General features: G+C 36.9%; 1 protein-coding gene across 1 annotated transcript in view; it reads right to left on the bottom strand.

Annotated features, from left to right (window-relative positions):
• The window catches only part of NEGR1 (neuronal growth regulator 1), an 812,989-nt gene that overhangs the window by 465,423 nt on the left and 333,431 nt on the right, over nt 1–14,135 (bottom strand). Inside the window, exon 2 of the mRNA XM_041750612.1 lies at nt 9,173–9,405. Within this exon, the coding sequence (XP_041606546.1) occupies nt 9,173–9,405 (233 nt within the window). The remainder of the gene's footprint in view (nt 1–9,172; nt 9,406–14,135) is intronic.

Genomic DNA, 14,135 nt, shown 5'->3' with positions numbered 1-14,135 from the left:
TTATCTTAGTAGCTAACTCTGTCTCATACATATATATTTTTTTCTCAAAATAACACTGCTCTATATATAGATTCATAAATTATGAATCTATATATATTCAAAAAATGCTGGTATTCCATTTATTATTTTTTCACTACAAAATGCAATCACTATTCTGCACTTGTAAAAACATGGGGATTAGCAGAGGATAAAGATGCTATGACCTGGAATGGAAATAAGCAACCTAAGTCATGAATGCCTAACTAATCCTTTTAATTTAAAATTTTTCCTGTTATGTCAGCATTCCTGATGTTATGCCCTAAAGATAGCATCAATACATTAAGTCACAGCTTAAGCGAAGTGACTGGCATGAAGCCAGGGAGAAAGAAGTATGTACGTGCGTACAACCAATAAATGGCTATTGAGTCCCTAACATTTGTCAGGCACTTTCCTGGATATTTCGGAGTCAAAAAATAAAAGGATTAAGACTCAGCCCTCCCTACAAGGAGTTCACTGGGGTTCTTAATGGGAGTCCACACGCAGATTGAGGGGGGTCGCGTGCATCCTGCTCACATAAAGTAGTCAGTAAAATGTTAACGGTATATATATTTTTCTCCCAGGTGTACAAGTTTCATCAGATTTTCAAGTGGGTTCGTGACCACAAAAAAATGTGTAAGGACCACTGGTCTGGATGCAAGACAAGTGTGGGTGAGGAAGTTCTGACAGCTTAGCATAGACGCTACCTTTTCTGAGCCTCTACTGCTCCCGTGAGATCACGAACCAGAAGATGCTGAAGGGATGGGGAGGTAAGTGGTGTGGGGCAGAGAGACGCGAGGACATGGAGCCACTCTACGATTCTGCAAACCGAACTTTGCCACCAGCCTTCACTATGCCTATCTTCCCCTCGGCCCTACACATAATTAATTCTTATTGTTCTGCTGCAAATCATAAGATGTAAAACAATAGCATTCAGAGATCCAAATTTTCTACTCTGCTAAGTTTGACATATATAAGGGTTCTAAAGGGGTATGCCATTTAGAATTTAGTTAATGGAAACAGCAAAACCCTAATTATCTTGGCAGTAATTTCTTAACTAGCCACATAATTTGGGGGAAGTAAACAGTAAAATTATTTCGTAGATCAAATCGTATTGCAATGACTTCCAAGAAGACAAATCATTTCACCAGGCTCTCATTTTATTTGCAGGGTTTCTCAAAATAAGCAGACCAGCTAAAGCTTGGTAATCTTTTATTTATAGAGAGATTTTCATACTGATAGTGTACATTGCATTGGGATTTGACACGTATTACTTACATAGTTATTTTCTTTGTTTTTTAGGGGAAAAAATAAAGATACTCCAAGATAGGCAACAAATGCAGCTATTCTGAAATTCAACACATAAAACAACTCAGAATTACAACCGAGAAAATAAAAATGTCATCAGTCTGAGCTTTTAGATACTTAACCAAAATACGTGTTTCAAGAAGTAGAATAAATATCCATTAATTGTTGAAGGGACTTTTAACAGGCAGCAGATCTTGCTTAGAGGGTTAGTTCCTCTAAAATATTGTCACATTGTATTTTGAACAGTGTGGTAAAAAAAAAAAAAAAGCAAGTACTACTTTACTGAGTCTTAAAATGAGTGATAAATATTGTCCTACTTCTTATACATCCATTCTTAGATATCCCTTTAATTACTATTTGCCGACGTGATTTAAAACTTAAAAGCAAGGACAAAGCATGTCAGAGCAGAGTTTCTTTTCAACAGGACGGGCTACAAACTATTCAACCCTTTGATTTCATTGCCCCTATCCAGCCACACCTCAAAAATGATGCAACTCGTGAGCAAATCAGAAGTACCGAAGAAGAACCTTCCTTGTCACAACTCACTAGTAAGCAAAGCTGCTTATTTAAATTCCAATATTATCCTTCTTGCTCCAATTATGAAGCTCAGCAGTTTTCATGAAACTTCCTTCTATAGAAAAAGGGATGATTCAGATGGAAGCCAACAGTGCGCAATATCTATCAATATTACTTTTTTTTCTCTTTCTCATTTCTCTCTCATTCACAAATGACAGCCTATTGAAAGTTTATCAGAAATACCATCAACTTACTCATTCCTTCTATGTACAGGAAGCAGTACATTATGGATTTTTGCACCGTTTTGATCTACAAAACTGTTCTAATATAGGATCTTGTATTGACAGTACATAAAACTTCATGTACTAATTTGTGGCCAGGAAAATAGGATTACTAACCTCACTGAGAAAATCTTTTTCAAAGAAAAATATTATTTCATTGGAATTTACCTTCTCTTTACCTTTATTTTACTTCGATTACAGAAAAATCACAGCCAATAACCTTTTCTAAAGACTATAAAAGAAAAAAGAATATTTAGAAGAAAGTGTCTATTCTGGAAGAAGTGCCATTATTCAAATGAGAATTTCACTAAAAAATAGCTCAATTAACCTTATTTTTTCATGGACTCTAATAGTTAAACCAATAACCTAATCAATGTCGATACACTCATAGGTAGAAGTAAGGTAAAGATTTCCTGGAAGCTGGCCTGATACACACTGCCAACTGCCATGTAACCACAATGATTCCAGCTGGACTGGAATTTCTGAAAAAAGAAAAAAACCGAAAACACCCACCAGAAACAATGCATTATTTAAAAAAAAATTACTGTGTTAATATGCACTGCCTAAAAAAGCCTATTCACATAAATCCAGATGAGCAAACCAGAGTTTGTGAAGATATTCTTGAGGGAACAATTTTATTGAAGTCTACATCCCAAATGATACCCAAAGGACTTATTTTTTTCCAAAGTTTCACAAATTAGGCAAAATTGTTCTAACTGTTTAGATTCCACATCGTTATCTATCTGAACATCAATAAATACTACCTTATGTATGTCAATATAAGTACTTCCCATTGCATGAAGAACCAGGGGAATACAATGACAGTCCAATTAAATAATAAGATGTATGCTCCAAAATGCTTATAAGTTATTTTTCCATAAATTGCAAATCTGGACATTTTAAACCAATAGAAATAGAAAAAGGCATAATTTTAGGTATGGCTCCATCATTACTACTAGACTTATAGACCCTTATTTACATCATTTATTCAACTTTTGACGCAGTGATCAGTTATCAGATATTCATTAGTCTGGGTGAGCTCTGTGTATTTTGGCTCCTCTTGGCTCTCACCATAATGAGAAGTGGGGCAAGCAAAGAATGATTAACGGTAGAACAAGTAGGAATTCCCTGTAGAGGGATCGAGAATGAGTATGTACACCCCATCCATGTAAGTTTTATATCAATAATTTGATATTAATTTTAGAGAGTGAACTATGTTTTCTTATAGGTAGATAATATATATTTATTATCACATATAAGGTGAACTTAGAAATATGTCTCTGATATATAGTTAATACATTAATGATATGGATTGTGTATAAGACACTAATTTATTTTTGGGAAATATTCCTCTTAATTTCTCCCTTAAAAAACCAAAACCAAAAAAATGACCTCATGGATTCAGAGATGATAACTGGTGGTTGCCAACAGCAAGATAATGCGGGGAATGGCAAAATGGGTGGGTGGGGGGGGGGTTAAAGGTACAAATGTCCAGCTATAAAACAAAGTAAGTCATGGGGATAGAATGCCCATCATGAGGACTACAGTTAATAATATTGTGGTACATACTTTAAAGTTGTTAAGGGAATAGATCTTAAAAGTTCTCAACCATAAAAAAAAATGTATAATGTGTGGTGATGGGTGTTTACCAGACTTCTTGTGGTGATCATTTCACAATATGTACAAATATTGACTCATTGTACATGGCATGCCTGAAAATAACATAATGTTCTATGTCAATTCTATGTAATATTTTTTAAAGTCTATCTTTTATAACTATTTTATCTTCTATGTATACAGGGAATGACGTTACCTTCCCTAAAGCTAACGGTTCTTCAGATGGGATAATGAAACATCATGATTGTAAGGACCATTATTTCAGGTGGCTTATTATTTGTTTCTATGCTAAAATTATTAAGGGTATAGATTTTGGGTCTTTTCTTTGCATTTGACAGCACGTCCAAAGTTGGGTTCCTATGTATAATCTTAATCTCCCCAACAAGTATAAAAGGAGCGTAAACAAAACCGAGTGGCAGGCAGTCTGCCGGCCTTGTCCTGAGCTGTTACTCAAGCAATGACTATTTTGACATGTGTGGATTCTGTAAGACTTTTCCTAGTGCTGACAATTTTTCTTTGGTTTCATTTTGTAGCTTATTGAAAAAATTTTAATGTTTACTGTTGCAGAACGCCAACTTGAATTTTCTAATGCATGTGGTATTTTGACATGCTTTTTTGACCATCATAGCTTGTGGGTCTTTCAAGGAAGGCAGGTCTATGATCTGTGATGCTGTGTTATTGCCCATCAGTTCAACCTGGAGCAGAAGTGTGGTGTCTTTCTCTTCCACCATGTACCTTGTCAAGGCCTTAATATTCATAAAAAGAATGTTAACAATATACTAAAGTGTGCTGCACTTTAAAGAATACAGCTCTATAATTGTGGCCACATGGAATAATTGCTCTCCAGATACTCATTGGCAGGTCTAATCTTGAAATATCTGTACCTGAATTCCTTTTCAAAGACCCACTGAGAGAAATAATATTTGTTGAAGTTTGACTAAGAAAGGACAGGTCCTAACATTTACTTACAGATTTAGGTAATAATCAAAAAGCTATCTTCCTGTTATTGAACTGGCATCTTCGTAAATTTACTTGCAGGTTTTTAATTTTTTTCTTTACTCCCCTGCACTTTGGGTTATATTAAGAGGTGCTATAAAGAACAAGTCTCCCAACCAGTGCGGGGAGTACCGTACAGCTACTGTTGAGATGCCCCTTACAGCTCACAGTGCTTCTCTGGGCTGATTCACAGTAGAGATGCTGCTCCGTCTTGAGTGACAGGACCAGGATACTAAAAAATATAAGTGTTAACTTTGTGGATCATGGAATAAATAATTAATCCTTTTCTCTCCATGTACTGGCTGCTACAAATCTTAGAGCTAACTTGACCCCCGCCGCCCCCCCCCCAACCGAGCTCGAAAATTACTTGGAAATCATGACGTTAACTTTTATGTTCTAACCTCACCACGGACTGCATCCCGCTCTGCTTTGTTATCATTGCCTCCAATTTCTTCTATTTATCCTGGTGTATTAACTACTTCTTTATAAGCCTCTTTAAATCCTTTCCGATGTAAAAACAGAATGTTAATAATAAATGGTGTTTGAATGTGTTGTCTTTCTGTTTTACAAAGGCCTTCTCCAAACAATGACTAAGCCAGAGACAAGGGGCTAATAACACTGTCATAGTTTGGGATCTTTGGGAAGCAGACACTGACATGAGAAGGAGTCTACAATGCAGGGTATTTATTAGGGAATACTCCCATGTAAATCCTTGGAGAAGGAAGAGGAATGAGATAGGATGGAAGAGAGCAAAAAGTTCAGCAGTAGAGCTGGTCCACTGTTCTGGAGTCGAAATGACTCATAAGAGTTATCCTACTTTGGGCTGAAAGGGAGGGGCCTCTCTCATTTTCTCTCTTTTTAAGATTTTATTTATTTATTCATGAGAATCTCAATGTTGCTGTATGTTGAAAACACTCCCAGCAGCGAGAAAACCAAACCCATCCCTGGAAAGGGAAGTGTGCCAAACCCTCGATCACCGATACTCTAGGTAAGCCAGACAGGCTGAGAAAATAGGAACGACCCGGGGAAGTTAACTTAAACACCTTAAGAAGTTATTTTGGTCACAGAGTCATGTGAGCCGGGCAAATCTTTGACTCCACAATTATTACCTCACTTTCTGCCCGTGTACATCTTAGTGGATCATCTGTCCATAGTCTCATAAAACTGTAGTCAAGGTATTATTGGGGGCTATTCGGTCTACGTGTGTTTGTTTAATACACAGTATCTCTGAGTGTCTACTTTGTGCTATAAAAGCAACCTAGACCTCAGACATGGACTCAAATAGAAGCCATCTCTATCATATTCTCAAGTGTGCAGTATTTACGTTCCACGATCCCTGTTATTGCAGGATTGTTAATAGGCAGCCCTGGCTTCATAGCTAGCCCTCCAGCCCTGGACGCTCTCACACTCATGAACAAGAAATGTTACTCTTAGTAAATGCTGCACCACATTATTTAAAACACTGGATATTTAGGTCACTTCATTTATCATGATATATTATATAGGTAATGAAAACGTTATTTTCTCATTGAGTCTATTTCTAAGCCCTTGAAGCGAAACTCCAGTTCTACATATTCTTCACATCCCATCATTATGTATATTGTTCTGCTAAATTGGTAAGTGCAAAAAATAGAAGAGAACATACTTGCAGCATATATACTGAAAGGTACTACTATGTCAAACTTAGTTTGCATTGTGTTCATTGCAAGTGTCACGCAAGTATTATGGAATATTTTTCATTTTTTAACCTAGATAACATTTTTTTCCCTTGAAAATCATCTGTGGCCTTTTGTTTGTTCATTTGTTTGTTTGTTTTTGTTTGGCTTGGTTGTTTTTTTTTTTTTTGGTGGTTGTTGTTGTTATCATCATCTTTTTTGATTTCCGTTGGCATGCACCATTTGATCTTCTAACCCAAGTCTTGCTCTTTCAGATGAGAAAACTAGAGTTTAGAGAGGCTTGATAATTACCCATCCATGAGAGAAAATTCAGAATTGGAATCCAGGCTTTCCAACTCCTACTTCAGTATTTTCCCCCCATTGTTCCAACCATTGGTATTAATAGCTTTAAGAAATCAAAGCACCAACAAATCTCCAGTGCACAATGTCTGTGTTGGCAAGATATCCCTTCTATTATCCCCTTTCTCAAATGATTTCTTTAAATAGCTTCCTTGAGTATAGAGTTGCAACAATTAAAGACAAGCTTTGTTTTTACTACCCATGCATGTGTTTGACATCAGTGATTAATACAATCTTCTCTCAGTTGCTAAATTTCTTTATCCTGGTGAATAAAGACTTGACAAATTGTTAGGCAAAGAGCGTACACTTCAAAACTATTGAGATATACCTGAGTATCAGACAACCTAGGAAATATAAAGACCGAAGAGATGTGCACATCAGCTTATTTTCATTCATCAAGAGGAAATGTAGCTTAAGTGGGGTTGACTTTTTGTGACATTTGCTTAGTTCTTGAATTGACTGACAAGCCTATTAATGTATTCCCTGAACTTTATTAATGTAATTGGAAAATGGCCCACATGTCAATCAACTTCTAATAAGTAATTATGTTCATAAATACTGTAAAATTATTAGCTTTTAATTTGACCCAAACACATACTTTCAAAAGAGTAACATGGATTTTCTTTTTCTAGAAGAACAAAATATTACATTCAGTAAGTATGTTCCTACAATGCACTTCCTAAAATGGAGTTCAAAAGTTCACCATCACCAAATGGCCAACAAAAAAGAATGCCATAGTAAGGTGTGTAAGGGTTTTAAAAATCTGGACAATGTCAAACAATTTATGTAGCATAAAGTTATAAAGACATGCTATGAAATTAATATGTGCCTGCCCATGGCTCCTATATCCATATATCCATAGTCTGGTTTAAAAATATAAGCCTACTATGGAACAGGACACAATGGGCAAAAGAAAAGAGGACATATTTAGTGTCCAGAAATACATCATTTAGATTTATCAGAAGCAAAGCATCTATATCTCCAGTGATTCAAATATAATTATTAACCAAGTGTACTTTTTTCTCATCCAATAAAAATCTTTCATAGTCTTTGAGCTAGAGAGTCAAGTCAAAGGGCGCAGACTAAACAAGAGAACAAGATTAGGCCTGGATAACAGAAGAATTGTGTTTTTGACTTGTAATCCCATGCCAGTTTCTGAAGCTGGACAAACTCTTCTGCCCTCTAGAATCCCTGGTAATCTCTGAATAAAGATAGACTTCTGCAAAAACTTTATTATATTCTCATAAGAACATCACCATGGTGTGCAATGGTCTGTAATAAGAAAAACCACTGGGGAAATTTCTGGACTTATTGTTTACCTTATACTTACCTCCTTAAAGTTAATTATTTAATATGTTTAGACTTCATCACAGAGTTAAAATATTTACCTTATAACTGAAGCTGTATTTGAATCCAGGTTTGCCTTTATATAAGGAAATAAAGCTCCAGATGTAAGTTAATAAAGTTCCAGATGTAAGCCATGTACCTAAATTAATTTTTGAAGGGTAAACTCAGAGATAAAACAACTAGCTTGCTCACTCAGCTTTCTTATTAGGAATAAAACATGCACTCCCCGGCACCACATTATCATATAATTTGTTATTAATTTTACTTAGAAATGCTATGATGTCGTTTTGAGATCCACAGCATAATATTTCTATGCAACCACCACATGATTAATCTGTAAAGCACAAGGAAATAATGTAAAAGGGCAAGAATATACATTTTCTATTCTACTAGCATTATAATTGCATTTTTCTTGAGAAGTATTTATATTGGGGATAAATATGCTGTTACATTTTAGTATTCAGGAAAAATAAAATAACTTGACGATTCTGTTCGTATTTGGAGATTATAAGTTAGCTAGAATGATTTACGATCTACTGAAAGTAAATCAAACTATAAAGCATTGTGTACCATATTTTTTTAATTACTCTGTATTTAAATAAAGTAATTCTAGAAGGCTGTTTCTTTCCATTGTGACTCGAATCGTAAAAGTAAGCAGAATTTGGATTGAGACAGAGTGTTGGAAATCTGCAGGATTACTTTTAAAGAGTTACTATATATATTTCAAAAAGTTCAAATATTTTAACGAATCCATGATGGGTTATCAAACATTAATTTTAATGTATCAATCACGGGTTCTCAAAGATTTATTGAAGGGGTGACTCAAAGAAAGATACTAAGTGAAGCATACATACAAAAAAATCCTAATGTGGTGTTAATGGATAATTTTTGATCTTGGCAAGTGGGGATTTGCATGTCTATAATAGCCGTTGCACTTAATGGAATCCAGGAACATAAATCCCTGAAGACAATGACAACGTACCTTTCAACACTGTCAGTTACTTCTGAGTCATTCTGATACCCAAATATTGAACATTGTTTAGTCCTTCACAGTATAGCAGTTTCAGAAATGCATACCTTGCACGGTTAGATGCACCTGCATTGTCCTCGGCGTATGTTGAGTCTGAACAGAACACGTGTAGGGGCCATCGTCTGTCACGTCCACATTCTGTATCTGGAGGCTGTAGTCCCTTTTATTCAATGTTGAAATTGAAACCCGAGGATCCACTGACCATTTATCACCTCCAGCAAAAATAATACTTGACCGGTTCAGCCAGGCACCCTTTGAAGCTCCATCTTCCAAATAACACCTACAAATTACCAGGGATAGAACACTATTAATCAAAATGAAAATGGAAGACAACATTATCTTTGTTCCGAGTACATTTCCATATGCTGAATTATAGCACTGCATCCGACGCAAACATCGGACAGAAATGCAGAAAATGCGAACATCTGAACACACCGCTACATCTTCCATTCCCAACGCAACTGTGAAACAATACGTATATACCGTTTTGTGCTGTTTTAAATATGTGTGTGGGATGTGTGTGTGTGTGTGTGTGCGCGTTTTAACTTGAAACCAGTCAAAACCGTTTTTTGTTCTGTCTGGATGACAAGTAAATTTAAATAAAGTTAAATTCATTCAAATAGCCATATTCAACACTAAAACATTTTTCCTCTGGAATTAGAAGTGGGAAAGGTCAATGAGTTGGCTTGTTTTAACCACATCCAATTCTAATACAGTGGACCAGATACTAGATAGAAAGCAGAGAATAGAGAGCCATACCATGTTTATTTTTAAAATTATGCCTTTAAAGAGTGGTAAGCCTGTACATTGAAGCTATAAATTGCATTTTACTGAAAATATTGCTGTTGTAATTAAGGAAGACCAGGCTTACAGGCTACCTTTAGGAGCAAATTCTTGCTGTCTTTTCAATAAAGTAACCAATAGTCTCTCGAGGAAGCATTCATTTAACCCACAAACATCCAGGGAGCATCTACTATTTATGGATTTAAAAACGGTATTGCCTTTGCTCCCCAAAACTTTTAGTCCAGTAAGGAAGAGAGTCAAGCAAGCGAATCAACACTAGACAGAGAGATCGTTTGATTAAATCAGGCACAAAGTATGGAAGAGAGTTATCTGACTCAGAAGGAGCCATTGGGGGTATAGAGGAAGACTTTATGGAACAAGGAATGCCTTGGATAAAGAGGTAAGGAGTGGGAGCCGTGACACTTAGACAGAGGTGCCATCTGTGGGTAACACCAGGGGAAGGTGAGAGGGAGAAAGCCACACATGCCGAGGAAGTACAAAGAAGCATGAGTGCGGCGTGGGAGGGGCGAGAGGTGAAACTGGAAAGGGAAACTGGAGCCAGATGATGACAGCAGGGGTGATGACACTTAGTAGATTTTAAGGCCAATTTTGAAGCCATTTATTCAGAGTTGCCTATTTATTACAAGATTCAGAAATACAGCTTTGTATCTACTAGAAGTCAGACATCGTGATTCAGGAGAGAAGAAGGCTGCGGTCCTATGACTTTGCTGAGGCCTGGAATTCTGTGTTTCATCTGGAAAACGTCCTGACACAAATTAAAGACTAGTTTTCTTAAATGAGTACAAAGCACATCTACGGAATGAAAATACACATACATCGAAATAGTTTGACAGGATTTCTACAGAACACCTCCGGGGATGGAACACAGGGTTTGAGATTACTACAAAACTGCAGGCTGAATGCAACAGGGTAGGCTCCTGCAAACTGTATAAAACTCATCAGTGGGGGAAAAAAATAAGGGACAAGGTACGCTGCAAAATCTAATTTGCAGTCAGCTTCACCATCTACAGAATCCACCCTAGTAAAGTCATAAAGGTCATTGCTAATTGAAAAGCTTTTCCTTATGTAATTAATGAAGAAAATAAAACCCACTTTCATGACATAATTAAACAATTATGGAATACTGTCATCCTTAATGCTGTGCGGAAAGAAGATAGAGGGGACATAGTTCCCATTTCACAAGATAACGTGTCCCCTGGTATAGCGTAGATCACGGAATCACCGCGACCAGGACTCTGATCATTACAAGGCTTGTAGGTGATATATGGGTCCATCAAGCGGTTGCTGCGTGACCTCTGCATTCACGGCCTTGGCACATCATCCTATCCGGTGCTCATTACAACCCTCCGGGGTATGGATTGCTGTGCCCGATTCATCACTAGAAAAATAAATGGAATGTTTAGGTCAAATGACTTGCCCAAACCACCCTGTTAGTGGGTGACAAAGTGGAATTCAGAATCAAGCCTGGTGTTTCTATATTATCCGATATCCTTTCTTCCATGATGTAGATCAAAGACTTTTAAGATAGGCTTCAGGAATGGGAAGATGATCAGAATGTTGCAGAAATTACTGCAAGTAATTTCTTATTTACCGAATATGACCGACTGTTTAACCTGTCCTATTCTAAAGGAAGCAGAAAATTAATTATTCATGGACGTTTTACCGTGAAAGTGTGACTTAGAACCCTCGGCCTGGCATTTTCCTTTCCCTTGAGACAGAAACAGCTTTATCTTTATTTGGGGAGGTATCATCAGGAAGACCACAGAGATTAACTAGCCCTTAGATACCTGAGCGTTCATAGACCAAATCTGGGTTATAAATCCTGGTCTTAGCATAAGCACTATTTCCTCCATTCTGGGATCATCTTAGAATTTAACTTCTTCTCCATGAAAAAATGAAAAGGGAGCTTTCTATGTCTCCTTGCTTGGATAAGTATATCTCACAATTGCTATTGGTCCTGACCCAAAGATTCCCAAGACATACGTTATAAAGATCCTTGAATGAGACTCAACTGAAAAACAAAAGCCAAAAACTTTTTTTTTTTTGGTATTACTTCTTTCAATTTCTGTAGCATTATTCTCAAATTATCCTAGATGGAATTTTATGAATTAGGAATAGCAGAATCTAGGAATGGCTTTTTTTTTATATATATAAAACCATAAGATACTTTACATAGAGATGTATAGTTTTAAGGAGAACTATGAGATAATTCTATCAAATATATGAAATAGGTCAAACACACACATAAGTTTCCTAATTATAAGGACTATGTCTTCTTTCTACCTCCTCTTTGTTCTTCACATCCACCCTATTTTCTTCCCTTTACAATAGAAAGAGGTATTGCTGGACATGCATATAGTATATTAAGAAGGAATTCTGGAAGGAAGATCATCAGGGCATGACCGAGTAAGGTAGGTGTGTGGGGAAGGATGAAAGAAGAATGGCAAGTGGGGATAACTTAGTTTTGTACTTTTGGGCACCACAAAAATTTCTTTTTCTGGTTTTAAGAATTCTAATGTCTAAAGATATAAGCATGTTGGAATCCTGGCCCATATAAAATTCATAATTTAGGAAGGATGATAAAATACATTCTTGAAGAGCCCCATCATGCAGAATAGGAAGTAAAAATAAATAATTCCGTTGTTATTATAATTGGATTATTGCAATTGCCTGAGTGTCTGGTTTCTGCCCCTGACATCTGTAGAGCATCATTTATTCTCTCTACAATAAACAGAATAAACTTTGCAAAGTTTAAATCAGATCATCAACAACCCTTCTTTTTCATTTCCTATTTCCCTCATAGGAAAAATTCCAATCCTGACAGTGGTCAATGATCTCACGTAATCTTGTCCCTGATGCCTCTCTGACCTTAGCAGCTACCCCTCCTCCAGTTTTCTCTGTTCCAGATTGAGGTCCCCTAGCTGTGCTTCCATGTCCTGTGTGCTCGTGCCCCAGGAAGTTTGCATCTGCTGTTCCTCCTACCTGGAACTCTCTTCCCCCAGAGATCCATATAACTTATTCCCTATCTTCCTTAGGTTTTTACTGAAGTTCTTACATATTAAAGCAAAAATAACACCACCGTCACAGTCCCATGAGGTGCATTATCTATTTAGTTGATGGGTTATTTTCTGTCTCTCCTGCTAGAAATAGCATTCAGGACCTCTATCTGGTCACTTCTGTGTATTCCAGGGGCCTACATAGAGTTGAAAATAAATAAAAATATTTATTGAATGGAGGAATGAAGGCAAAAATTAAGATACTTTTAGAAGAAGAAGGAACCCGATGATAAGGTCAACGAAAACTTCCAAAGTGCAACCTCGTCGTCGGGAAAGCAAAGCCAAGCCCACATTAACGTACAATAACGTACAATTAAATGCAAATAAATGCGGTACAAACAGTAACTGCTGCAGGATACCCAGGATGAACTAAGCGATCTGAGACAGCAGGTGGGGAACCAAGCTCAGTGAAGAGAGCAAAGTGGGAGGTATGAGGCACAGGTGAACTGGGCTCAGAACTACTGGAAATAAAACGAACTGCATTTAACCCTATACTTTAGGAACCCCTCTAACCCACTGCATATCCTCCTTATATGTGCTAGGCACTTTGTTAGGCACTTGCAATTACTATCCTACTTAATCTTCACATAACCCTATACAAGCCAGATACTATTATCCATTTTAATAATGGAGAAACAAAGGGACTGAGAGATTGTGTCTTGAACGAAGCCAGTTGGTCTACACTCAACCCTGGGCTAAACTATGTCAGACATTCCCAGGGTGAGGGATTGTCCCACTGGTGCTGGAGGGATTAATGCATGAGGGACCAGTTGGTGAGGTAGACAGATCACAGGCTGGACGGAACAACAATTCTCAGGTCACAGACTCAGATCCTTTTTCCCCTCTGGACTCCAAAACGAAACATTTTAACAGCTAGTGATCTTAGGATCCCTTTGAAGTAGAGACAACGGCATTATCTGAATAAAAAAATATTTGATAATGAATATATCTTTAATTGAGTACGGCGTGGCTTTTCTTGAAAAAAAAAAAAAGGTTTTTTTCACTTGAAAAACCTGCTAGACTACCTACACTTCATTGGGAGATGAGTGAAGCGGATCCAAAAATACACTCTTCCCCATAAGCTGCGTTAACACCATGCCAAATATCATGACAAATACTTACATTTTGAGTCAATCATCTGGATGTTTTG

This window comes from Vulpes lagopus, chromosome 3, assembly GCF_018345385.1.
Source record: "Vulpes lagopus strain Blue_001 chromosome 3, ASM1834538v1, whole genome shotgun sequence".
Classification (NCBI taxonomy): Eukaryota; Metazoa; Chordata; class Mammalia; order Carnivora; family Canidae; genus Vulpes; species Vulpes lagopus.
Note: the sequence above shows the minus strand (reverse complement) of the source record. Positions and strands in the feature narration are given on the sequence as shown.